The sequence below is a fragment of the Theropithecus gelada genome, chromosome 15, assembly GCF_003255815.1.
Source record: "Theropithecus gelada isolate Dixy chromosome 15, Tgel_1.0, whole genome shotgun sequence".
In the NCBI taxonomy this organism is placed as follows: domain Eukaryota; kingdom Metazoa; phylum Chordata; class Mammalia; order Primates; family Cercopithecidae; genus Theropithecus; species Theropithecus gelada.
This window is the reverse complement of record NC_037683.1, coordinates 5,599,541-5,626,459: the sequence shown is the minus strand read 5'-3', so window position 1 is coordinate 5,626,459 and position 26,919 is coordinate 5,599,541. Positions and strand designations below refer to the sequence as shown.

The 26,919-nt window shown below is 56.5% G+C and overlaps 2 protein-coding genes across 6 annotated transcripts in view; both read right to left on the bottom strand.

The window, feature by feature from the left end:
- RALGDS (ral guanine nucleotide dissociation stimulator) overlaps positions 1–9,394 on the bottom strand; it is a 51,963-nt gene extending 42,569 nt beyond the window's left edge. Inside the window, exon 1 of the mRNA XM_025359260.1 lies at positions 9,143–9,394. Coding sequence (XP_025215045.1) covers positions 9,143–9,160 — 18 coding nt within the window. The 5' untranslated portion in view covers positions 9,161–9,394. The remainder of the gene's footprint in view (positions 1–9,142) is intronic.
- A 3,493-nt stretch (positions 9,395–12,887) lies between these two features.
- Positions 12,888–25,394, bottom strand: GBGT1 (globoside alpha-1,3-N-acetylgalactosaminyltransferase 1 (FORS blood group)). 5 transcript variants are annotated; one of them, XM_025359263.1, is made up of 7 exons: positions 25,219–25,394; positions 23,820–24,009; positions 22,497–22,562; positions 16,301–16,388; positions 16,187–16,222; positions 15,469–15,603; positions 12,888–14,201 (listed from the first exon to the last, which is right to left on the bottom strand). In XM_025359263.1, exons 4-7 carry the CDS (start codon positions 16,345–16,347, stop codon positions 13,526–13,528), a joined length of 894 nt encoding a protein of 297 aa, XP_025215048.1. In that variant the 5' UTR covers positions 16,348–16,388; positions 22,497–22,562; positions 23,820–24,009; positions 25,219–25,394; the 3' UTR covers positions 12,888–13,525. The 5 variants fall into 5 exon arrangements, with proteins under 5 accessions (XP_025215048.1, XP_025215050.1, XP_025215046.1 ...); XM_025359265.1 differs by having other exon boundaries at positions 15,469–15,640; positions 16,301–16,351; XM_025359261.1 differs by having other exon boundaries at positions 12,895–14,201; positions 16,301–16,351.
- Positions 25,395–26,919: the final 1,525 nt, after the last annotated feature.

Below are 26,919 nucleotides of genomic sequence, written 5' to 3'. Positions count from 1 at the left end.
CGTAGTTCCCCTACCTGAAAAGACCTGTGGATTCAACTTAGGGCCTGCAAGTGTCCCTGCCCTGCGCCCACACCCTGAATCCCCAAGGGCAGCCGGAGCTGGTGGGCCATTGGCCATCTCCCTTCTGTGAAGGGGAACGGACATTGGCTGCCACCTGCGGAGGGCCTGCCCATGTCGTGCCAGGGGCCTTAGGAGCATCTCACACTCCCCCACATTCGTAGGTCTGCAGAGGAGGCAATGGGGGTGCAGAGGAGTTAGGGAGCCCACTTGTTTGGGTCCCCTGAGGCCAAGCCAGGGCTCCCATCCCACCTCCCAGGCTTCTCTCCCCTTGACCTCTAGACAGCCCGAACTTCACTGGGGCTTCTGTTCCTGGTGATCATCATGACAGATGACAGCACTCATCAGGTGATTAATCAGCCAATCACTTGATCATCGGGACAGATAAGTGCTGCTCAGGGCTGGGGTTCTCCCTCTCCGCAGCCACAGCCCAGCAGCTGTGGGGTGGGAGCTGGAATCCCTCTGGAATGGATTCAGGTCAGGTGGTGGCAGCCCCCAGGGCTTAAATACCTTCCACCGCCCTCCCCACAGTCTCACCCTCCCCCCAGTCTCACCCTCTCATGGTCTCACCCTCCCAGTTTTTTTTTTTTTTTTTTTGAGACGGAGTCTCGCGCTGTGTCACCCAGGCTGGAGTGCAGTGGCCGGATCTCAGCTCACTGCAAGCTCCGCCTCTCAGGTTCACACCATTCTCCTGCCTCAGCCTCCGAGTAGCTGGGACTACAGGCGCCCGCCACCACGCCCGGCTAGTTTTTTGTATTTTTAGTAGAGACAGGGTTTCACCATGTTAGCCAGGATGGTCTTGATCTCCTGACCTCGTGATCCACCCGCCTCGGCCTCCCAAAGTGCTGGGATTACAGGCTTGAGCCACCGCGCCCGGCCACCCTCCCAGTTTTTTATGTGCCTACCAGGCAGTGCAGGGAGGGGAGGCCAACGTGGGGGAGGCGGGGGAGGGTCCTTGGTGCAGCACCCAGGCAGGGTGGGTGGGGCTGCATGCCTGAATCTTCCCTCCCACCAGCTGAAGCGGCCTCCTGCCGCCTGCTCTTCAGTGCTAGGCTGGTGCTCACCTCGTCCGCCCGCCTTCTTGGCGTGGCGTCTGGCATGAACATGGGCCAGGGCTGCACGCACCTTGGGCTGTGGGCCAGCAGCTCCCCGCCACTGTCTGTGCTGCCCCCTGCCCTGCCCCTCCTCTTGTGGCACTCCAATTGGGGGCAGCCGGGCAGAGTCCCATGGGAGCACCCTGAGCCTAGCCGATGACCCCCAAGTGAACATACGAGTTCAGCACCCAACTCCAGAGGTGGGCACGCCCCTTGTCCATTTGACAGATGGGGCAAGGGAGACTCAGAGGGGTGAGGTCATGATGCAGGGTCACATAGTGAGCAAGTGATCAGGGTCAGACTGGCATCCTGGCTCCATGAGAGCACTGGGAGGTCCCGGGGGGTGGTCACCAACAGTCCTACCCTCACTGTCATCCCCAGAGAGAACATCTGAGGCAACCAGGTCTCACATCCTTCCCATCTCCAAAGTCCAACCCATTGGGCAGTGTGGCCCCACCTGCCTTCTCCCACCATTCTGCTGCCCCACCCTTTCCCAGGGTCTGGGGCTCCACCTCGCTCCTTCCAGGCTGGACACCCCTCATCTGTGTTCTCACCTCGGCTCCCACAGTGCCCAGGTCTGGGTGCAGGGTGGGCACCCACAAACTCAGGCAATCCCTATGGGAGCCCAGAGGGCAGGGCTTCCTTACACCCTCACAGCAACTGCGGGGGCCTCAGGGCAGACAGCAAGGCTCAGAGGGGTCCTGTGCTGCTTCTAGGATGCCCGGCAATAAGCGCTGAGCTGGAATTCCGACCCAGGTGTCCTGCTCCAAAGCCACCTGCCTCACCTGAGGACTGGGGGCCTGATAGCTGAGGTGGATGCTGGCAGGTGAGGAGGAAGGGCAGTGGCTGGCCTGGTCCTGGTCCCCTCACTCTCCTGCCCCAAGGCCCCAGTAGGTGACATAATTCACAGGGCAATGTTTATGCATTGAACGGTGAACACACAGGCAGAGGGGTAGATGAGTCACCAATGGGGAAACTGAGGCCAGTGAGAAGGGACACACTACGGTCACATAGTCAGTCGGTATCAAAGTTGGCCCAGAACCACAGTTCCCTCTTCCAGGGGCTCTACCCAGCTCAACCACACCCTGGCATGCCAGCCTGCCCCAGGCCACGGCTGCAAAGCACATGGTACCACACATGGTACCCCATGGTCCCACACACCCTGGCTGGCACCAAGCCATTGCTGTGCCTTCTGACCTTGCATTTTCTGACATTCTGCCACTGTCAACTCTCACTCAGGTATCCAGGAAGTGGCCTCTGTTGCTAGGGGACTGGCTTGATGCCGGGTAGCTGGCAGAGCGGGGAGATGGGGAGAGGGGAGTGGACTGGGGTGTGCCTCAGGAAGGATCCAGGGGCAGAGGCTGCTGGGTCCTGTCTCCAGGTGGAGGTGGAGGGCGGGTGGGTCATGAGAAGTATCTGAGGAAACTCAGCAGGTCAGGCCCCTTCCTCCCCAGGCTCTAATGAAGGTCCTGGACCCCCGTCTCTGCATTTTCTCTTTCAGCCTCAGAGTCTTCTCTTCGGGTCAGAGGTGGGTGTGCACCGGCGGGGGTTGGAGGTGAGCCATCGGAAAGCCCATTGGAAAGCCCCAGCCCTGAGCCTTCCTGCAGGCAAGTATTTTGGGGGCCAGCAGTTGCCAAGCAACTGCTCTGGGTTGCCATGGGAACACTCCCTTTTTCTGGGGCTTGTAATTTTTAGGGGGATGACACGATGCTTTCCATGCCCTTTCCTCTCCACTTCCTCACCCTGGCTTGGCTGCCCTGGGAGGGGACACTGGGAGTCCATAAGCTCATACCCCACCCCTGTTGGGGGGCCTACATATCCCTGGCCCTAAGACTCTTTGAGGCTGCAGAATCAAGAACCCCCAAAATGCAGAGCCCAGAGTCCAAGGCCTTCATTAGAGCAGGGAGACGATGAAAGGGGCTCATTAGCTCTGTTTACGTCTCCTCGCTGCCATTAACCACCACTTGGGGCCTGGGGCCTCCCAGCCCCGCCCTGCCCAGCAGCCAGGCCCAGACCTGACCGTTGGAAGGCCGCTGTAATTGGAAGGAATGTGGTCCTAGTGCCTGGCCCTTCCCAGGCTCGTGTGCACACAGGGAGGCGCCATTGCCAAACTGCCACTACCTAGCTGTGAAGTCCCTTCCCCTCCCAGTGCCTCGGTTTCCCCACCTGGAACGGAGGATGGCAGTCGCACTTATCTTGCAGAGTGCTGAGCAGATACAAGGGACACCTTAGCACAAGGACTATGGGCTGGCTGTCACCACCAGGCACCCCTGCAGCACGGGACAGAGGTGCAGGGATGGCCTGGGAAGGACTCTGTGGAGCATGGTCCTGTGGCTAGCATGCAATGGTGACTGACCACGCCGCTGATGGCAGAATAGCCACTGAATCCAGGTCCCCAGGCTCCCAGCCCATGCCTTCTCCACAAGATCTGTCTGCCCCATATCCCTGACCCTTCCACAGGAGCCAGGGTGCTCCCCACAGGCCAGGCACCCAGTGCCAGCCAGGTGTACAGAGGCCAATATCTGCTATGTGAATCAATCACTGAACCAACTGTCAAGGACCAGCAGCCTCAGGGGCGGGCCTGGTAGCTCCGTGAGACAGGAGTTGGTGGGAGGGCCTTGTGCAGGCAGGGAGGTGACAGTAAGAAACGGCCTCTGGCTGGATGCAGTGTCTCATGCCTGTAATCCTAGCACTTTGGGAGGCCAAGGTGGGGGGATCGCTTGAGCCCAGGTGTTTGAGACCAGCCTGGGCAACATGGGGAAACTCTGTCTCTACAAAAAATCCAAAAATTAGCTGGGAGTGTTGGGGTACACCTGCCACCCCAGCTACTCTGGAGGCCTGAGCCCAGGAGATCGAGGCTGCAGTGAGCTGTGATCCCGCCCCTGCACTGCAGCCTGGGCCACAGAGCAAAACCTTGTCTTTTAAAAAAAAAAGGAATGGCTTCCACTCATTCCACTCCCGGGCCAGCGGCTTGCTGTGCACTCCACTCCCTCTCACCGATGCCATGTAAGCGGCTCCATGGCAGGGACCTGACCCCTGCACCTCAGCCCCACACTGCCTTGCCCCTTTGTATATCAAAGGGGCCTCTGTGGGGCCGTGCTGACCCCCACCAGGAGCAGCAGGACCACCTCAGGCATCCCAGCTCCCCTGAGACAGGGTCTGGGGCTGGGGTTGGGGGGAAGGACCCCTCAAGTCTCGATCTGCACAGACAGCCCCCCCTCCCCCGCCCGTGCCCAGGGCTGCCTTCTGAGCACCCGCAGACCTGCAGTAACAGGAGAGCTATTTGCAGGTGTAATCAGCCACAGGGCCTCTGGAGAGGCCTGAGAAAGGCCGGCTCAGCTTGCAGGTGAGGAATCAAACGAAAGGCAAACTCCTGGCCCCTGTGGGCCCGGCCCCTGCAGCCTCCCAGGTCCCCTATCCCTCGTCCCTGCCTTCCTTTCCGCCCCGCTGACACCACGGTCTGCAAACCATGGTCCTCCTCGCCACCCCTGTCACCTCCTCCTCTGCCCCCCGCCGGCCTCCGACGCAAAGTCGCCACCTAGTCACCCCGCCTCGGCCCCGCCTGGTTTGATTTCCTCCCGTGTGTGTCACCCATAAGGTGGCCGCGCCCCTGGCCTGTTTACAGCTGTGCGCAAGCTCCTTGCAACCCGAAAGCGAGACCTTTGTCTGCGGCAGCTCCGCGCCTGGCTGGGCGGCCGCACGGGAGTGCACAGTGCCACCTGCTGGTGCTGCCGCCAAAATGCGCCAAGCTGGGGAGCAGGAGGGCTCCGCTCACGCCCCCACATCCCCTAGCTGGGGGCTGGCTTCCTGGGATGTCCTCCGACTCCCTGCTGCTTCCCTAGTCCTCGTAGGCACGCGGGTACCCGGCCTGTGGGAAGGGAGTCATTCCCAATACTCCTGTTACGGGTTGAACTGTGTCCCCCAAAAAGATCCCTGGTGCCCGTGAATCAGATCTTCTTTGGAAATAGGGTCTGTGCGGATTGAATCCGGATGAGGTCATACTGGATTAGGGTGGGTCTTAATCCAGTGACTGCTATCCTTATGATAACAGGGAAAATTGGACAGTCACGCACAGGCGGCCATGTGATGATGAAGGCACAGTTTGGAGTCACACGTCTACAACACCAGGAACGAATGCCAAGGAAACTGGCAGCCACCAGAGGTTGGAAGACGCAAGGAAGGATCCTCTCCTAGAGCCTTCAGAGATAGCAGGGCCTGGCTGACCCCTGGATTTTGGACTTCGGGCCTTTAGAACTGTGAGAGAATAAATTTCTGTTGTGTTGAGCCACCCAGCACTTCGTGACAGCAGCCCGGGAAACTGACCGGATAGACAGCGGCCCCAGTCATCGCCCTCTGCGCCATCACACCTCCCCTCCGCGAATCAACCATGACCACAGGACACCTCCTTCTGGAATCTCTCTGTGCCCACTCACTCCCCAGATGAGCACTGCCCCTTCCCCTGGCAACTCCCCGGACTGTGTTACCCCCTCCTCTGGCATGGCCTGGACCCAGGAGACAGATGCAAAATGAATGAGCGAATATCCGCCTTTGCTACTTCGTCATATTCAGATGTTCATAAAAATCAAGTGGCAGCAGTGCTGGGGGTTAAGGAAATGGGGAGAGCGATGGCAGGTGTGTGAGGGGGGACAAGGGGCACTTCCAGGTACTCACAGCCACTCTGGGAGCTGGGACAGCCAACCACTGTGTTCTCATGCTCCCAGCCCCTGAGGCTCAGAAAGGGAAAGCCATCTGGGTCACCAAGCCCCTGCTTCTTGCCAGTTCTGTGATCCCAAACTAGTCATTGTGCCTTTCAGGGCCTCCCCAGTCTCCCGATCTGCACAATGGGGATGGTTCTAACATCTACTTCCTGGGGACATCACCATGCTAATGTGAGACAATACTACAAAACCTGTTAGCTACTGCACAGACTTCGAGATGGAAGGATTAGGAAGGGAAGGGGTCTTCAGAGACAGCACGGCCCTGCTGACCCCTGGATTTTGGGCCTCTGGCCTTTACAACTGTGAGGAAAGAAACTTCTAACAGAGGTGAGACACAGCCCGGAATACAAGTGGGACAGGCTGGGCACTGGTGCTGTATCTAGGGAGTCACTCCCTTCTTAGTCTGGTTTCCTCGTCTGCACCATGAACGGGTTGAAAATTAAGCAAACATCAGATATTGGCCCCCTGTAGCATATGGAAGCATCTCCCAGTGGGAACACCTTCCATTGGCTCCCATTATGTTTGTTTGTTTGTTTATTGAGACAAGGTCTGGCTCTGTTGCCCAGGCTGGAGTGCAGTGGCATGATCTTGGCTCACTGCAACCTCCACCTCCCAGGTTCAAGTGATTCTCCTGCCTCAGCCTCCGAAGTAGCTGGGATTATAGGCACCTGCCAAGACGCCCGACTACTTTTTGTATTTTTTTTTTTTTTTTTTGTGGAGATGGGGTTTCACCATGTTGGCCAGGTTGGTGTTGAACTCCTGACCTTAAATGATCCACCCGCCTCGGCCTCCCAAAGTGCTGAGATTACAGGTGTGAGCCACCACGCCTGGCCTCCATTATGTTTAGAATCAGGCCTGACTGCCTCCTCTCAGCCCCTGTCCCAAGCAGCCTCTGCACTGGCTCCAGAGATCCCTGCCTCCTGATACATAAGTTGCTGAGTGATCCCCTTCCTCCAAGGGTGACTGGATTTAATGACTGGCTTCTCACCAACAGAATACAGCACAAGTGATGTGAGGTCACTTCCAAGATTTACAAAAAACCATGACTTCTGTCTTGCTTATTTGCTCTTGTTTTCCTTCCTACCCTCACGCCTCACGCTGGGGAAGTGAGTTCTGATGCCGTGAGCTGCCTGCCCTACAGAGGCCCACATGGCAGTGAACCAAGGGAGGGTCCCCACAACAGTCACAGAGGAACTGACACCCTCAGTCAAAACTGAGTCCTGCCAATAACATGAGAAAGGCCTGAGGGCCGGTCCTGCCCAGTCCAGCCACGGCTGAGACCCCAGTCCCAGCCTCCCTTGAGACCTGGGGGCTGAGGCACCCAGCTGAGCTGCCCTGGATCTGGGTCCACAGAAACTGTGTGATGATCAGTGTCTGTTGCTGAAAGCTGTACATTAGGGTAGTGTTGTCACACATTTGTCTCCAGGCCCCTGGGCTTCCCCTCCCGCCCCCAGCTCACTTGGGCCACACTGGCCTGCTTTCTCACTCCTCTCTGGCCAAACTCATTTGTGCCTTCCAGCCCTGTCTGCTGAGGCTTCTCCATCACACTGTCCAGACTCGTGCAGGGCTGGCCCATGCTTTGTCTTCTGGTCACAGCACAGATGTCCCCTTAGCAAGACCTCTCAGACCCCCACCCAGCAGGCCCCAGCCCTCCCTGGCAGCACTTCCTTTTTCCTTTCTTTGCCTGTTTGCTTTTGTGCCCTGTCCATCGCCCGCTCCCGACTGCCAGCTCTGGAGGGCAGGCCCACCTGGGCCATTTTCAGAGCCACGCCCAAGCCCAATGCTGCTCCCCCACCCAGAGTGAGTGCTTGGGCACACCTGCTGAAGGGAAAGAGGAGGCTCTCAGAGCCCACTTCCGCATCTGAGCAGCTAACGTTGTGGAGAGGGATGCTAGTAATGGGGGGTGTGCATTGGGTGGAGGCCGGGGTCACCCAGAGGGACCCTGCGGGGCTCTCCCTGACTCCAGTTGCTCCGTGGAGCACAATGGGCACTGCCTCCCCCTGATGGCCGGCACTAGCACAGCAGCAGCCTCGGGCAGAAAACCCAGGAAACAAAACACACACCTTTGTTTGGGTGTTGTCAAGGTAGCAGCTGTCCTGAGTCCCAGAGGGTCAAAGGAGCAGAACCTGTAGGCTCCAGGGGTAATTCAAGGAGCCTCAGAAGCTTCATTTGCTCCCCTCTTTCCCTCTGCTGGCCCTGGGGTGTCCAGTTCACTCGTGAGGCCTCCTCACTCCAACCAGGGCAACGGCTCTGGCCCCACTTCCAGATAAGAACCCTGACGCTCCAACTAGGACAGTCTTGGCCCACAAGAGTGGTCCAGTGCTTGGGCGCACTCTGCACCACCCCAGGCCCTCAGCCCTTCAGCCCCCCAGGCTTCTCTTGCTCAGAAGGACCTCCAAGAAGAAGGCATTTTCCACAGACTTCGGTGGGTAGTGGGAGCATCCCCAGTGGAGACCCAAGGCTGACAGACACGTCAACGAGCCTGTGGGACCCTTGGGGTCACCCAGGCCGAACATTCCAATTTATAGAGCAGGAATTTGAGGCTTCCTTTCCTACAGTCCCCTCCACACTGAAGGGGTCTTCTCCTGCTTCTAGGTGATCACAGCGGTGAACACAGAACCCCACAATCTGTCCTCTCCAGGCTGCCCCAGCCCACACAGATCCTGGGAACCCTGGAGAACCCCCGCCCATCAAGCCGGCGTGTCCTCCCCTTGCCCCCTAACCCCGTGCCATGGCCCCGGCATGTTGTTGGGTACTGGATGCACCTGCCCATGACAGAGCAGCCCCCGCCCTCTTTCATCTTTCCCCCAGTCACTTCCCCAGCGTCCCGTCCTACTCTGAGTCCCAGGAAGTGTGTGGTGTGTGTGTCTGCGTGTGTGTGAGCATGTGTGCGTAGGCCTGCGCCTGTGCGTGCGCGGAGAAGCCCAGGCAAAAGAGCCCACATGGGAGATGGGCAGGGGTCCTCAGGATCTTAGAGGCTGTCATTCCCAAAGCAAACCCCATGGGAAGGGTGAGCCGAGCCCTTCCTGGCCTAAGAGGTAGGAACCCTCCCTTCACCTCTGGACTCCGCCCACTTCGTGTGCCCCGGGCCAGTCCCTGCCCCTCTCCTGTCCTCAGTTTCCCTACTGTCCCGGGCGGGGTTGGACACGGAGCTGCGTAAGCGCACGCTCAGCGTGGACGCCGCGCCGGGCTCCCTCCCCCCGGTGGGTGTGGGCGGGGGCGTGCGGTCCTCCCTCCACCCGCGACGCGGGGCTGGGGCCGGCGCGCACTCACCTGGCAATCTACCATCATCCTCAGCCTCGGTGGCTCATCGCCGGCCCCACGGCGGGGCCCGGGGCTCGCAGAGGCAGCTCGCCTCGGCCCGCGCGCGGCGCAGGGGTGCGCCCGGCTGCGGGGCTCATGGCGCGGCCTCCGGTCCCCGCCGGGCCCAGGACTCTGTGGCCCCCGGGGCCGCCCCAGCCGCCGCCAGCGCCGCTCCCATTGTCTGCGCCGCGCTGCGCTCCGGCCGCTCGGGCCCCGCCGCTCGGTTCCGCCCCGGCTCCCGGGGCTCGGGCCTGGATGGGCGGGGACAGCTGCGGCCCCGCCCCAGCCCGCCCGCAGGTGCGAGGGGCGCGCCCCGCCGCGCGAGTTCGGGGGCGCGCTCGGGGGCGCGCTCAGGCCTCCCTCCTGCTGGCCGACGCGGGTGTTCCCAGCGCGGGGCAGCCGGGCCTGGAATCCAAGGCCGGGCGCGCACACGGGGCCTGCGCGGGACCGCAGACAGCGCGTGCACGTCACTCCGCCTCGCCGCGCGCACGCGCCACGCGCCGCGCGCACGCGCCACGCGCCACGCGCCACGCGCCAAGCGCTGTGTGCGGCCGATCTCACGTGTCCCTCCGCCCTAGCCGCCTGCTCAGTACTCCCCACCCCGCCAGGACCTAAGGCCAACCTCGCCCCAGTCAGGCGGGGGCCGCTGACTCGGCGCGCCCTCGTCACCAAATATACACGCTCACCCTGTTGCCCAGCACCCCGATGCCACCTGCTGGACTCGGCTCGGCGGACGGCTGGGAGCTGGGGGACCCAAGGTGACAGCGGACTCAGCCTGGGCAGGGAGAAAGTCAGGTCTTCCCTTCCCCACCTCCATCCTTGTCTTCCCTGACAGCACCCGGGACCACGAGGTCCAGCTGCAGCTTCAGCTGGTGTAAGATGGGGCTCGAGGGAGCCTGGGGGAAGGAGGCCTCACACAGGGGTTGAGCTAGTGTTGGGGGTAGTCAGTGTTATTAGGGCTCACTGATTTCGTCCCTTTTTATTATTTATTTATTTATTTGTGTTTTGAGATGTAGTCTCATTTGTTTGTTTTTTGAGACGAAGTCTCACTCTTGTCCCCCAGGCTGGAATGCAATGGTGCGATCTCGGCTCACTGCAACCTCCGCCTCCTGGGTTCAAGCAATACTTCTGCCTCAGCCTCCTGAGTAGCTGGGATTACAGGCACCTGCCACGACGCCCGGCTGATTTTGTATTGTAGTAGAGACGGGGTTTCACCATGTTGGCCAGGCTGTTGTCGAACCCCTGACCTCAGGTGATCCACCCACCTCGGCCTCCCAAAGTGTTGGGATTACAGGCGTGAGCCACTGTGCCTGGCCATCCCTTTTGATTTATTTATTTTTTTGAGACAGAGTCTCACTCTGTCACCCAGGCTGGAGTGCAATGGCACAGTCTCGGCTCATTGCAACCTCTGCCTCCCAGGTTCAAGTGATTCTCCCATCTCAGCCTCCCGAGTAGCTGGGACTACAGGCATGTGCCACCACACCTGGCTAATTTTTGTATTTTTAGTAGAGATGGGGTTTCACTGTGTTGGCCAGGCTGGTCTGGAACTTCTGACCTTGTAATCTGCCCACCTCGGCCTCCCAAAGTGCTGGGATTACAGGCGTGAGCCACTGTGCCCAGCCCTTTTTATTTTTAAAACAACTATGTAGAGACGAAGTCTCACTATGTTGCCCAGGCTGGTTTGAAACTCTTGGGTTCCAGCGATCCTCCTGCCTTGGCCTCCTAAAGTGCTGGAATTACAGGCGTGAGCCACCATGCCCGGCCTCATTCAACTTTACACCAGAGCCAAGGCACCAGCATTGCAGGCCACTCAGCTCTGACTGGCCAGGCCCTGCTGTGCGTGGTGACCCCCACACTTCATGGCTCTTCCCCGTTGCTCATCCCGGAGCTGGTCATCAGAGGCCTCATCCTGTGTTGGGGCCTCGCTGGCCAGGTTTCCCCTGAGTCCAGCACTTGGGCCCCATTTATATTGATCCCCCTGCTGGGACAGACCGGCAGTGACCCCCGCCTCCTTGCCTGGCATTCAGAACCCTGTGTGACCTGGTCCCTATACCCCAACTCTAGCCTCCTGGGGCCATCGTGACCCAGGGACCCCATCAAGCTCCTGCCTCTCTCAGAGCCCCCTGTCAGCACTGCCCCTCCCTGTATCGTCCTCCACAATGCACTCACCTTCAGAGCTGCACTCCTCCACCCCATGCAGTGCACAGTCTTGAACCCAGATGACCTGGGTTCAAACCTGCAGCTGGGCCACATCACAGGCAAGCTCGTGGGGACCTCTCAGAGTCTCAGTTTCCTCTACTAAAAATGGCTCAGGGACTCCCATCCGGGAGGGTGTGCCAGGGGTAAAGCTGGGTGTAAGTGGGCTGAGGGGGGTGTGGGGGGTTTCTCCCCCGCTAGGCGGAGCTGCCCAAGCCTCAGAGTCTGCTGTCACCTCGGGTCCCCCATCTCCCAGTCATCCACCCAGCTGAGTCCGGTGCTTCCAAGGCCTTCTATGTGCTTTCAACAGAAGCTCCCCAGAGGCAGGGCCTACTCCTTCAGCACAGCCCCCGCTCCCCTGGAGCAGGCAGGCGCTCCCTATGAGGGACACAGAGGCCATGGTTCCATTCCTGCCCCTCTGCCCAGGAGGCACCCAGAGCCCCTTCTAAACTCCAGGCCTCTCCAGCCCAGTCTGTCTCCTCCAACTAGTCACTCCATCTGTCCACACTTGGGATCGGTCCCTGCTCGCCGGCCAAATCACAGGTGCAGGAAGAATGAACTCAGGGCTGGCCCCAACTTTTCTACGGGTGACCAAGTGGGTGGGTGCCTGCCCATTCTGGTATGACCAGAGTCTACCCCACCCTCCTCTCTGTCTTCTTCCATGAAAAAGATGCTGCTGTCTCCAGGGCAGTAAGCACCGGGCCACCAAGCCCTGAACCCATACCCCACCCCATCTCTGCGTGGCCAGGCAGACAGGACCGCTGTAGGCCTCTGAAGTCCTTCTGGGTCCAGACTGGAGAGGTCATCTTCCTAAGCCCTCTAATCCTGGCCTGCACCATTGGCACAGAGTCCCATGCCCACTGGTGGCCTCACAGGGCTGCAGTGACCCTGGATACAGGAGCTCCCAGGGTTGTCCAGCTGCTGGGCTCCATATCCCTCTACACAGTCAGGAGCGTGGTAATCTGCCAGCATGCTCCGCTTCACCCAGTCTCCCTGGAGAACTGGACTGAAATACTGTCTGTTGCACCCTCTAGCTTTAGCTCAGATTTTCTGGAGTAACTATATCCCCTACCCCCCACCCCCATTCGATTGTGTTTGAAATCCAGTCTGCCCGTGTCCCCACTGCCTGATGGAACAGACACTAGGGACACAGGCAGGCTGGATGTGCAGGTAAAAACCACCTTAGTGGCCGGGCACGGTGGCTCACACCTGTAATCCTAGCACTTTGGGAGGTCACAGCAGGTGGATCACTTGAGGTCAGGAGTTTGAGGCCAACCTGGCCAACATGGTGAAACTCCATTTCTACTAAAAATTAAAAAATTAGCTGGGTGTGGCAGGCGCCTGTAATCCCAGCTACTTGGGAGGCTGAGGCAGGAGAATCGCTTGAACCTGGGAGGTGGAGGTTGCAGTGAACCAAGATCACGCCGCTGAACTCCAGCCTGGGTGACAAGAGCGAAACTCGGTCTCAAAAAAAACAAAAACAAAAGCAAAAGCCAAACAAACAAAAAATCACCCTAGCTAGGGTGGAGCACACACCACCTTTATTATAAACTGCCCCAAACCCTCTTAAGAAGGAGGTGGCTAGTCCCCTGAGAGTGCGGTTCACTTTGGGGCGCAGGAAACCAGAGGGAGCCTAGACCTGCTCCATTTCAAAGGCTCGCTCTGGGGGCCTGAGTGAGGAATTGGCTACACGTGATTGGAAGACATCAAGGGATCCAGGACCCCTGTGACCAGAGAAAAGGGGTCTAGGGTGCCCTCACACTAGGGTATTAGAAATGCTATGTTAAGGGCAATATGCAATAAACGGGAGGCTGGCGCTGCAGGGTTCAGGCACTCTGAGTCGGGCTGAGGCTTCGGAGCCTGCCCCACAAAGGCACGGCTGCAGAACGCGGCAAGCCTGCCGGGCCCTGCCTTTGTAACTGCGCCTCCCCTCCCCCGTCTCACCGTTCCTGTGCCACATTACTGTGAGATCTTGTGTGCTACTGTGTGCACAGCCCTCTGCAGTTCACAGTGGCCTTTCCACATCCCTTTTCCAGTTGAATTTGCCTGACTGACAGAGGGAGGTGGGACAGGGCTGGTCTGCACACTAGTGAAGTGCTGGTGGCTGCAGGGCTTTGGATCCCCATCCATGGCAGCCCCAGCTCCATGGTCAGCTCCTCAGGAGCTGATATCGTTGTCCAGTGTAGAAAAGCGGATCAGCTTCAGGCTGGGCGGCTGGGGCTTCCTGTCATCCCAGAGGTACTCGGGGGACAGCACCTTGGATGGCTTGTTTGAGATGAAGCGACGATTCAGGTGGCTTTCCTCCCGCCAGGCTGCCATGATGCCATTGGCCTTGTCTGCCAGGATGGCCATGTGGCAGCCCCTGGTAAACTCATATACCCTGGCCACCTGCCCCCCGAAGACTTTCCCACCATAATAGAAGTCCCCTTCGCTGTCTGCCACAAAGGCAGTGGAAACACGCCTGCGCTCGTAGGGAAACTGCTGGCGGGGTGTGGTGTAGTAGCTTGGGTGAATGGCAGCCACCAGGTCTCCCAAGGTCTCAGGGCCCCACGGGTTCCGAAACACCATGTCCACATCAAGGCAGAAGAGGTAGTCCACCTCCCGGTGAGCCCTCTTAGCAATGTGCTGGCTGATGGTCTCCATCCGGCGCATGGATGTCTCTTCCCAGTTGGAGTGACCCTGGATGGGGATGGTGCTGAAGAGCCGGTGGGGACCCAGTGGGACCCCGGGAACGGCTGCAGGGTTGTCAGTGAAGATGTAGTAGTGCACCCGGTACCCACGCATGAAGAATTCCTCGGCTGACTCCAGGAAGGACTGGATGAAGTGAGTGTACCTAGTGATGATCACCGGGTCACCCATCGCTACCCCAGCAGCCTGCCTGGGTCCCCACTGTGTGCTGGGGCCAGCCAGGCTGGGGTCCACTTACCAGCTCCCCATCTCAAGATGTCACTCTGCTCCGACCGTCTGGGTCCTCATTTGTCCAATTCCCAAAACGCTAGTACCAGCCTCTTACGGCTGTTGTAAGCATGTTCCTGGTAGAGATTCTTTTTCTTTTTCTTTTTTTTTTTTTTTTTTGGAGACGGAGTCTCGCTCTGTCGCCCCGGCTGGAATGCAGTGGCACGATCTTGGCTTACTGCAAGCTCCGCATCCCAGGTTCATGCCATTCTCCTGCCTCAGCCTCCCAGGTAGCTGGGACTATAGGCACCTGCCACCACGCCTGGCTAATTTTTTTGTTTTGTTTTGTTTTGTATTTTTAGTAGAGATGGGTTTTCACCATGTTAGCCAGGATGGTCTCGATCTCCTGACCTCGTGATCTGCCCGCCTCGGCCTCCCAAAGTGCTGGGATTACAGGCGTGAGCCACCGCGCCCGGCCTCCTGGTAGAGATTCTTATGCTTCTAGACCAGGTGAAGTTTTATTGAGCAATTTCTAAGTGCCCAGCAACGTTCTAAGAATTCTTATGATCTTTGATCTTCATAAGCTGCCTTAAAGCATGCCCATTACACAGGCAGGAACATTGAGTACCATGGAGAAGAAAGTAGCCAACAAGCAGGTAAGTGGACGAATTAAGGGAAAGCAGTTGAGCTAGATGCTGGGGGCATGGAGTGGGGTGTGGTTGACACAGCCCTGTCCCCAGGCCAAAACTCACTGGACAAGGGGGTCACCTGACCCTAGGTGGGCCGTTCATCATCTGACCATGCTTTAGGGCTTGGGGCCCCAGGAAGTTCCAGAAAGGAGTCCCAGGGGCCCAAAGGGAGGCTGCCAAGCGGCAGCTCCTAAGGAAGGCCGGTGGGGTCAGGGAGAGACGAGGGCAGAGGAGGGGTCCAGATGAAATAGGGAGGGGCAAGGGGGCCTCCTGACAAAGGCTCCTGCTGTCCCCTCACCTGGACTCTGCCTCCCATCTATGCTAGAGCCAGACCCCCTACCCCAGGAAGCCCCCATCCCACTATCACACCCTACTCTGCACTTTCTGTCTGCTCGGCACTCGTTCCGATCCCCCCGGGTGCCCAGCAGGGTCCTGTGTGCACGTCTGGTCTCTTCCTGACTATAAACTCCTGTGGCTCAGGGAGACCTCCCTCCCCTTCCCCAGCCCACTACTCACTTCCCCACGGCAAACACCGTGACCCCAATGGTCAGGTTCAGTGGCTGGTAGATGTGCTGCAGAAGCTCTGGGTTGAAGGTTCCCTCGGAGACGATGGGCGCTAACCAGGGTGTGAGTGTCAGCAGCTGTGTGGGCCTGGCAGCAGGGGGGCCGTGGGCACTGAGACCCTCCCCTGTGAAAGCCTAAGTCTCCTCCCGGCCCTGGCTCTCACAGTGTGACCGGGGCAGCTTCGTCCCCATCTCTGGGCCTCCCTTTCCTCACATGGAAGGTGGGAATAATGACAGTCACCTCCCAGCAGCGTTGGGAAGAGCAGGAGTTAACGCACACCAAGGAGGAGCCTGGCATTGTCCATGTGTGCCGAGCCCCTAATAAATGAGGGTCATTAAAAAGGGCAAGACAACATTGTTAAGAACAATGGCCCGAGCACCTACTGAGTGCAGACACCGCAGATGTTACAGTACTTCTCATCTGCTCCTCCAACCTCCAGGGAGCTAGGTACTATTATCCACCTGCACAGAAAAAGCTCAGAGCAGTTGGGTACCCTGCCCAAGGTCACACAGCCCAGGTCCCTGACTCCCAGCCCTGTGTCTTTCCACAGTCCCTAACTCTCTGGGCCCCAAGGCCACCCTGATATTGGCACCTCCACTACCCAAACTTATAAATCAGAGCTCTTTTGGCCCCTCCCCCCACCCCCTTCAGGCCTCTCCATGACACCTACCTGTGCTCCAGCAGCTTGGGCTGGGGGTACGGTGACCTGCAACCAAGAAGGACCAGTGGTGGAGGGGAGCCACCACCCTCAAGGCCACGAAAGGGGAAATGCCAGTCTCCTTACCATGCCACGGGCTGGAGTGGCTTCTCCCTCTTGCAGTGCAGCTTCATGTTGCTGGTGGCAGAGGCAAGAAAGAACCATCATCATGGGACTGGGGACAGAGATACTCAGCACAGGAAGAAGAAAGAGTCAGAGGTCCCTGCGGACGGGCACCCAGGGTCCATGCAGGCTCCCTCTGACCTTCCCCCACAGCCCCACCCGACTCTACGGAGGAGCTGGGGACCCTTGCAGAAGTGATCTGTCCAGGGTTGTTGAGAGAGTGAGTGACAGGGCAGTGACTCGAACCCAGTGCTGCTTAGTCCCAAGGCTGATGCTTTTCCAACCATGTCGCTCTCGTTGTCCGAGAGAAGGTTTGAAAAGCTGCAAAGGGCCGGGCACGGTGGCTCACGCCTGTAATCCTAGCACTTTGGGAGGCCGAGGCAGGTGGATCACCAGGCCAGGAGATCAAGACCAGCCTGGCCAAGATGGTGAAACCCCGTCTCTACTAAAAATACAAAAAATTAGCCGGGCATGGTGGCGGGTGCCTGTAATCCCAGCTACTCGGGAGGCTGAGGCAGGAGAATTGCTTGAACCCGGAAGGCAGAGGTTGCAGTAAGCCAATATTGCACCACTGCACTCCAGCCTGGGTGACAGAGCGAGATTCCGACTCAAAAAAAAAAAAAAAGCAAGAAAAGCTGCAAAGGCCTGGTGACTGGGATCTCTGGTGAGCTAATTAACCTGAGCTCACTGTAATGGTCAGTTCTATGTGTTAACTTGGTTAGGCTGTAGTATCCAGTTTCTCAAACACAAGTCAAAGTGTTGCTATGAAACATTTTTTTTTTTTTTTTTTAGGAGACAGGGTCTTGCTCTGTTGCCCAGGCTGGAGTGCAGTGGCACAATCATAGCTCATTGCAGCCTCGACCTCCTGGGTTCAAGCAATCCTCCTACCTTAGCCTCCTGAGTAGCTGCACCTGCCAGGCACTCATTACCACCCCCAGCTGATTTTTTAAAATTTTGTAGAGATGGGGTCTTGCTATGTTGCCCAGGCTGATCTGTGAAAGTATTCTGTAGATGTGATGAACATTCTGTATCAGTTGATTTTATGTAAAAGAGAGTATCCTAGACAACCTGGGTGGGACTGATCCAATTGGTTGAAAGGCCTTAAGAACAGAACTGGTGGCCAGCCCAGGTAACTCACACCTGTAATCCCGGCACTTTGGGAGGCCGAGGTGGGCAAAGCACTTGAATCCAGGAGTTCAAGACCAGCTTGGGAAATATGGCAAGTCCTCGTCTCTACAAAAACAACAAAAATTAGCTGGGTGTGGTGGTGTGCACCTGTGGTCCTGGCTACTTGGGAGGCTGAAGCAGGAGGATGGTTTGAGCCTAGGAGGTGGAGGCTGTAGTGAGCTGTAATCACACTACTGCACTCCAGCCTGGGCCACCCACAAAGTGGGACCCTGTCTCAAAAAAAAAAAAAGAACTTTCACCTGTGGGCTGCAGTGTCCACTCCTGTCTGAGTTTCAGCTACCTAGCCAGCCTCACCATCACATAAGTCAATCTTTCCAGGTACGTTGGCCTGTCTGTCTACCTGCCTACCTCTTACTGGTTCTGTTTCTCTAGTGGATCCCTGACTGCCATTTCTCTGCATCTGCAAAATGGGCAAAACCATCCTTAGCCCTAGCGGTGGTGAGAATAACACAAGGTGTGTGAAGGGCTCTTGGCCCATGTCCGGCATGGAGCAAGTACTCAGTAAGGTGAGGGATCCTGGGCAAGTCTTGGCAGGCAGTCTGCATGGTCACTTTCAAAGTCAAACTGGGTGGAGAAGAAAGAAGGGGGTCCATGAAGGAGGTGCCAGGGCTGCAGGGTCAGACCCCTGGGCTCACCTCTGGCTCTGCCACCAACTGGCCCAGGGACCTGGAGCCAGACATTTGACCCTATGAACTTTAGTTTCCTCATCCACAAAATGGGGACAATAAAACCATCCACTTAGAGTGTTTCCAGCAGGTGGAAGCGAGGCGCAGAGAAGGGAAAGACTGGCCGGGCGCAGTGGCTCACGTTCGTAATCCCAGCACTTTGGGAGGCCGAGGTGGACGGATCACAAGGTCAAGAGATCAAGACCATCCTGGCCAACATGGTGAAACCCCGTCTCTATTAAAAATACAAAAATTAGCTGGACGTGGTGATGCGTGCCTGTGGTCCCAGCTACTCAGGAGGCTGAGGCAGGAGAATCGCTTGAATGCGGGAGGCGGAGGGTGCAGTGAGCCGAGATCCCGCCACTGCACTCCAGCCTGGCGACAGAGGGAGAATAGTCTCAAAAAAAAAAAAAAAAAAAAAAAAAAAGAAAAGGGAAAAGCCACCCAGCCAGCAGCAGCAAGAAAAGGCCCGAGGCCCATTGTCCCCAGGCAGAAGCTCGTAAGGATCCCACCCACTGATGACACAGTAGTCTGCCAGGTCCTTGTAAGTTTCTTTTCTTTCTTTCTTTTCTTTTTTGAGATGGGGTCTCTCTGTGTTGCCCAGGCTAGAGTGCAGTGGCACAAACTCAGCTAACTGCAGCCATGACCGCCTAAGCCCAAGCGATCCTCCCACACCAGTCCCCTGAGGAACTGGGACCACAGGTACCCACCACCACACCCAGCTGTTTTTGTATTAATATTTTTGGTAGAGACGGTGTTTCACCATGTTGCCCAGGCTGGTCTTGAACTCCTGAGCTCAAGCGATCTGCCTGTCTCGGCCTCCCACAGTGCTAGGATTACAGGCATGAGCCGCCTTGCCTGGTCCCCTGTAAGTTTCAATATGTCACGTATGATGGGATGACTGAAGCCTCCTTGACTCTTCCACTTCTAGGCTATGCTCTTTTATTTGTGGTAAAGTGTACAAAACACAAGATTTACTACCTTAGCCAACTTTTAAGTGTACAGTTCAGTGGTATTAGGTACATTCACATTGTCATGCAACGATCCAACATTTGTGTCCAGACTTTTTCATCATCCCAAAAGGAAGCTTGGACCCTCATTAAACAAGAGGTTGCCATTGCCCCTCCCCCAGCCCCTGAGAACCGTAATTCTACATCTGCCTCTATGAACTTGAGTATGGAAGGTACTTCCTATAAGTGGAATAATTACGTTTTTGTCCTTTTGTGAATAGTAGCTACTTTTTTTTTTCTTTTTTTAGATGGAGTCTCAGTAATCTTGTCTTCCCAGCTGGAGTGCAGTGGTGTGATCTTGGCTCACTGTAACCTCAGTCTCCCGGGTTCAAGTGATTCTCCTGCCTCAGCCTCCCAAGTAGGTGGGACTACAGGTGTGTGCCACCACACCTGCCAATTTTTGTATTTTTATTAGAGACGAGGTTTCATCATGTTGGCCAGACTGGTCGCAACTCCTGAGCTCAAGTGATCCACCAGCCTTGGCCTCCTGAAGTGCTGGGATTATAGGCCTAAGCCACCACACCCAGCCACGTTGCTACTCTTGAATCAACAATTTTTTCAAGTCAATTCGTCAAACGGACCCTCTGCCCTAGTTTCCTACAAGCAAGCATATTTCAGAGCCCTGCCCAGAAAGTCCTGGGATTTCAAGAAGGGGTCAGGAGTTAGAAGGGGCACCAAACAGCCCATTACCTCCCTGGCTCCTCTTTTCTCTCCACAAGCCCAGACACACTCCAGCTGCAGTGAAGAGTTACATACAAGAATACAAAAGCAGGCCGGTGTGGTGGCTCACACCTGCAATCCCAGCAAGGGTGAGTTGGGAGGATCCTTTGAGGCCAGGAGTTCCAGACCAGCCTGGGCAACATAGTGAGACCCTGTCTCTACAAACAAATAAAAAATGAGCTAGGAGGTGTGGTGGTGCGTACCTGTGGTCCCAGCTACTCGGGAGGCTAAGGTATGAGGATCACTTGAGCCCACGAGGTCAAGGCTGTAGTAAGCTGTGATAATGCCACTGCACTCCAGCCTGAGTGACAGAGCCAGACCTTATCTTCCCCCACCACACACACACACACAAAAGATAGACAAACTGTAAAGAAGAAAAAAAGTTGTAGGTATACTCAGCCAAGGGTGATGATAGAGAACCCACAAACGGACCAAACAGAGAAGGTAGGGAGGAAGCACTTCACACAAGAAAAAATTCAATTAATGGGAACACATAGGGAAATGACACTCTCACTAGTAATAATAATAATAATAATAAAATTAAGTCCAGGGGTGATGGTTCACGCCTTTAATCCCAGCACTTTGGGAGGCCAGTGGTGGGGGCAAAGCCTGGCTGAGGCGGGCAAAGACCAGACTGGCCAACATGATGAAACCCCGTTTCTACTAAAAATACAATAATTAGTTGGTGCGCGTAATCCCAGCTGTTCAGATGACTGAGGCATGAGAATTGCTTGAACGCGGGAGGCGGAGGTTGCAATGAGCTGAGATCACGCCACTGCACTCCCGCCTGGGCGGCAAAGCAAGCCTCTGTCTCAATATAATAATAATAATAATCATCATCATCATCATAAATAAAATTTATACCAAAGAGGATAGCATTTCCCTCTCCCAATCAGCAAGGCAGGTTCATTTTTGTTTTCATAACCCCTGGTATTCCCAGCAGTAGCCCATGTGTATTACAGGGTGGTTTTGCTGGGTATTGCTGGGGCAGGGCACATGAATGAGTGACCGATGTGGTGTGGTCCTTCTGAAATAACCTGATGAGATGGATCAGAACCTGTCCACATCCTCCGGCCACTAAGGGAACATGTCTGAACAAAACGATCTTTGAAACGGAGAAAGGGTTATGCTGCTCATCACAAACTAACTCAGAGCCCTGGGAAACTGGGAGCATCATAAATGCCGAGAGCAATTGGTGGTGGGAAAGAGAGAGGGACTCAAAAATTATGTGCCAGCCCCTGGGTGGAATAAGATGATGGTAATCAGGCTGATGCAGTAGCTCATGCCTGTAATCTCAGCACTTTGGGAGGCTGAGGCAGGAGGATTGCTTGAGCCCAGGAGTCCAAGACCAGACTGGACAACACAGTGAGACCCTATCTCATTTTGAAAAAAAGAGGATGGGACACACATTGAAAAATAAAGTTCATTCTGGGAAAACAGAATAAAAACTGCAAAAACAGTATGACCACAACTGTTCTAAATAGCAAGCAGCCATTTTGCATGTAGAACCATGTAAATATCTAATCTGTTAAATTTGAAAGCGGAACAAACAAGCAAAGCAAACAACGAACTTTGGAATTGGAGTGTAATTTTTGACAGGTGAACCTGACAGGGTTTTCTTTTTCTTTTGTCTTTTCTCCTTCCTGGCTTCCTAATTTACTGTATTCTATGTTTACAATATAAAACATGCCTTGTTAGTTAGTGGTCTGTGATTCAGATGTTTAACTTTCCTTGAGTTGTCATGAAAAACAAAAGACCAGATGCTCCTCTGAGATTATCCCAACTCATTCTTTCAGTCTTAACTGTTAAAAAGTCAGACTCAGCCAGGCGCGGTGGCTCACGCCTATAATCCCAGCACTTTGGGAGGCCGAGGTAGGTGGATCACTTGAGATCAGGAGTTCGAGACCAGCCTGGCCAACATGGTGAAACGCCGTCTCAACTAAAAATACAAAAATTAGCCAGGTATGGTGGCAGGTGCCTGTAATCCCAGCTACTCTGGAGGCTGAGACAGGAGAATCTCTTGAACTGGGGAGGTGGAGGTTGTGGTGAGCTGAGATGGCGCCACTGCACTCCAGCCAGGGCAACAGAGTGAGACTCTGACTCAAAAAAAAAACAAAAACAAAAACAACAACAACAAAAAAAACTCCTTAAGTAAGGAGGACTTTGGTCACATGTTCATTTGTTCCTTGAATCCATGGAATACAAAACTGAGCAACAAGGTCAAGTCCTAAAAGTACTGAGCCCCTGGCTGGTCACCAGGAGCAACAGCAGGCTATTTATGGGCATCATTGCACTCCCTGTTCTCAGTGGCCAGACACAGCAAGTGAGGCTCACAGCTGTGCAAAATGTGGAAGATCAGACCATGCAGGGAGCTGCAAGGATGCTGGAAGACCAAAATGGGAATTTCACTTCACATTTGTCACAGCCCTTAAATTACCTAAATACTATTGCATTTATCAGAAACATGAACTTGGAACTCAGGAACCGGCAGATGAAGTGAACTTAAATACTCTCCTGTCTCCCCAACTGTGAGCAGCCCACAGGGCCCCCAGTTCTCCTAGCCCCACCCATACTTACAAGATCTCTGGGCAGGGGAGAAAATAGGGGACATAGGAGACTGGCAGCCAGTTCTCAACGTATACCCTGTGAAGAAAAAAAATCTGTTGATCCACTCTGCTCCAGAGACTGAAAACACACCTCACGCACATCACTGGGAGTGAAGGTCTCCCACAGTGCATTAGGAGACCAGGTCCCCTGTCATTCGGTAGGTCTGGCTGACCTCGGAGGACAAAGCCTACTGGTATTCCCTGCATGTGTCACAGGGCCTGGCATGCAGTCATTCATTCACCCATGCAGTCATTCATTCCCAGGGAGTGTATATTCTTTTTTTTTTTTTTTTTTTTTTTTGAGACAGAGTCTCGCTCTGTCGCCCAGGCTGGAGTGCAGTGGCCGGATCTCAGCTCACTGCAAGCTCCGCCTCCCGGGTTTACGCCATTCTCCTGCCTCAGCCTCCCGAGTAGCTGGGACTACAGGCGCCCGCCACCACGCCCGGCTAGTTTTTTGTATTTTTTAGTAGGCACGGGGTTTCACCGTGTTAGCCAGGATGGTCTCGATCTCCTGACCTTGTGATCCGCCCGTCTCGGCCTCCCAAAGTGCTGGGATTACAGGCTTGAGCCACCGTGCCTGGCCGGGAGTGTATATTCTTGATGCCAGGCCCCCCACACAAACAGCAGGGTGAGGGGCAGCCCCAGGAGCTTCATGGAAGGACAGAAACAAAGAGTGAATTTGGGAGTGTGAACAGGGATTCCCCATCAACATTGGTTGAAGGATGGTCCAGGCAGAGAAAAGAGCAAGTCAAGGGCCGGGCGCGGTGGCTCACGCCTGTAATCCCAATACTTTGGGAGGCCGAGGTGGGTGGATCACAAGGTCAGGAGATCGAGACCATCCTGACTAACACGGTGAAACCCCGTTTCTACTAAAAGTACAAAAAAGTTAGCTGGGCGTGGTGGCGGGTGCCTGTAGTCCCAGCTACTCAGGAGGCTGAGGCAGGAGAATGGAGTGAACCTGGGAGGTGGAGCTTGTGGTGAGCCGAGATCATGCCACTGCACTCCAGCCTCGGCCACAGATCAAGACTCTGTCTCAAAAAAAAAAATAAAAAAAAAATAAAAAAAAAATAAAAAAAGCAAGTCAAAGGCCAGGAGACCAGTACAAGACAGAATTCAGAAGCCAGGGACACTAGTTGGGTCTTGCTGGAGCTGGGATTGGAGGACAGGTGAGTCAGGAGGGGTTGGTGGGATCTGGAATTCTAGGAGGAGATCAAGGTTTTGGGGTTGACCTTCAGAGACAGTGGGAGTCCTGGGTGGGAATAGAGACAGGAAGAGTTCCATGGGGCAGACTCACCACAGGACACTGAGGCTTGTGCCCGCCAACAGGCAGAACCCCAGACCCAGGGCCAGTCTCCTACGATGCATTGCTGGGGGCTGCACCAGAGCCTGGGCACCTGCAGAGACCTTACCGACCTGGGCAGATGAGGCTGTCCCCTTGCGGGGATGTCAAGCTCTGAGCCTGGTCTCTGAGGTCCCGGGAACACCTGCAAAGGAATGCTTTTTTTTGAGATAGAGTTTCACTCTTGTCACCAGGGCTGGAGTGCAGTGGCGCAATCTCAGTTCACTGCAACCTCTTCTCTTGGGTTCAAGCGATTCTCTTGTCTCAGCCTCCCGAGTAGCTGGATTCCAGGCATAAACCACCACGCCCAGCTAATTTTTGTATTTTTAGTAGAGAGGAGGTTTCTCCATGTTGGTCAGGCTGCCCGAGCTCAGGTGATCCTCCCGCCTCGGCCTCCCAAAGTGCTGGGATTACAGGCGTGAACCACCTCGACGGGCCAGGAATGCTCTTTATCGGGAGATGGTGACCCCAGCCCTGCAGCCCTGCCCTCCCCTTGGTCACCCACTGGGGTCATGTGGACTCTGGGTCCCGCTGGATCCCGGGCTCAGCTCTGGCAGCTCTGGGAGGCGCACGATGGCAGTGGCTCGGTGCTCAGCTGTTACTTCCAGCAGCCCTTTGGGAAAGGGGCTGGGACTGACTTCGCGGAGGCGGCGGACCCCTGCCTTGGCTCCCGCGTCTCCCTCCCTAGGTCCATTCTCGGAAGTGAGCCGAGGCCGCCGGGAGGGGCGCATGGGCCAGTCCACCGTCCGCTGGAAATCAAGCCCCGAGGCACAGCGAGGACACACGCAGTCCCAGCGCAGGATGAGCCATGAGGGGCGCCCAGGATTCCCCGAGCGGAGCGAGGTGGTCGCTGTCCACCTCTCTAGGAGGCAGGGCCCAGGTTCTCCACGGAACAATGGGAACGCGCCTCAACCCGCTGGCTTGGTGACCTTGGGTCAGTCATCCCCTGCTCCCGGCCTCAGTGGATGGGGGCCGTCACGCGGCGCCCGGGGGGAAGACGCACGGGAAAGGCTGTGAAACGCTGGGCGCAGCCTGGGCCACAGTGAGCGGAGGGCCGGGGTTCTGGGGATTAGGCCGCTGCCACTCGGCAGTGTCCGGCAAGCCCTCTCCCTCTCTCTTCCTCTGGGGGCCTCAGTTTCCCCACCTGGGCCTCCAAGCCCCGTCTCGCCCCCGCCTCCCGCGGACGCAGAGCCCAGCCCCGAGCGCCGCCGGCCCCAGTCCGTGGTCGGGACCCGGGACTCTGGGTCCGAGATGCGCACCTCCTGGGCTCAGGGCCCTCCTCCTTGGCCCCCTGCGCGGCAGGGACTGGTGGGGGCCGAGGGAGCGCGACTCTCCCTACCGGGTGCAGACTTACTCCTTGCTGCCGGACCGGCGTTAGGACGGATGGAGGGGTGCCACCCCGGCGCAGAAAACGGACTCAGCTAGCCTGGGCCCCTGCGATACCCGGGCGATCGGCGGCGCAGGCAGAGCCTGGAGCAGCGCAGGCAGCGAGGCCGCGGGCGAGGCTGGAGAAGCCAGGCAGGACAGACGGAGCCGCAGCCCCGCCCACCTACCGCAGGCTCCGCCCCTGCGGTCCGAGAGCCCTTTCCCTGCGGCCCGGGAGCTGGATCCCGGGGGACCGAGCGCCTGAGCTGACCCCTGGGCCTGGCTTCCGCTAGCTGCCTAGAACTCGGCCTAGGATGCAGCAGGCGCAGCTCGGGGGGCCAAGAAGCGCAGGTCCGGGAGCAGGGTAGGGTGCGGGTGGAGAAATGAAGTGATTTGTGGGGAAAACCTTACCTTGTTTATAAGAGCTTTGAAGCAGTCACGGAAAGGGAGAACCAGCTGGACGCCACTTGTTGTCCGGTTTAGGATCTGTCCTCCTTTGCTCGGGGCCTCTGAGCCAGGCGCCCCTGCCCAGCGAGGGGACACAAGTGAGTGGCTCCCAGAATTACCGGGAACCTCCATGTCCTCTTCTGTGAAATGGCACTGGTCGCACTTTCTTTCCACGGCCTGTCGGGGTTGCATTATCCCTTCCACAAAGGGCTGCTCTTGTCCACCCCAGGGACTCTGGGACCCCAGGAGAGACCCTCTTGCAGCTCACCAGAGGTCGGCCAACGCATAGGGTAGAAGGTTTTTGTAGCAGAAGCCTCTCTTAGGCAGGGTGTCGGAGGGGAGGGGCAGGAAGGCAAAATGAAGGGGCCCTAAGGGAAAATAAAGGAGAGAGTGACCAAAGGGGTGGGGGGTGGGACCCAGCCAGAGAGGGGCTCAGAGAGGTTACGGGTGTGCTCCAGGTCACAGTGTAGCTGGAAGTTGGAAACCCAGACCTGCCTGGTGCCTGGGCACAGCCTCCCAGTTCCTTCAGAGGTGTGATGATTACCTGTGTCCTTGGGGTTTCTCTAGAGGACCACAGGTTCCTGTAAGGCACGGCCTGTTTTCTTAGTCTGCAGGAGCCTGGCACCGGCCCTGGGTGCTGGTGAATGCTGTTTAAAAGGTCATGCTTCCACCTTTTAGCTGCAAACACGAGCTCCCTGGGACCTGGTCTGGGATCTGCTGATTCATTTTCGTTACTCAGTTTATGTTTGCAAAGTTCCCTGGTCTGCCTTCCAGACACTGATGCCTCTCTGGGAATTGTTTTCTAATACAGCTTTAAGGTGACCAAAACAGGGCCGACCTAGCCCTATGGCTCTGCCTACTGGCTGCAGCCCTCCCTTGGCCCAACTAGCAGTGTCTCCATCCCTCCCTGCTGCACCCCCAGAGGAGAAAGAATTTGGCCTTAAGACAGCACTGGCCTGGAAGGGGCTGGATGCAAAGGTAAAGAAAGACAAGAGAGACATCCATGACTTAAACATATAATAATCAAAGGCAAGGGAGGTAAAAGGAAGATGGGAGAAAACGCTGTAGGTACATGTGGACATCTTTCTCATCCGGGAGTGAAGTGGGCTGAAATAGGAATGTAGGCAGAGACTTGCGGTGTTCAAGGGAACCAGAAAGAACAAATCCAAGCCAGGCAGAGTGGGAGAAGAACAGTGGGAAGAAGAGTCACTGCTAGCCTTCCAGTTGTCTCTCTCTGTCTCTA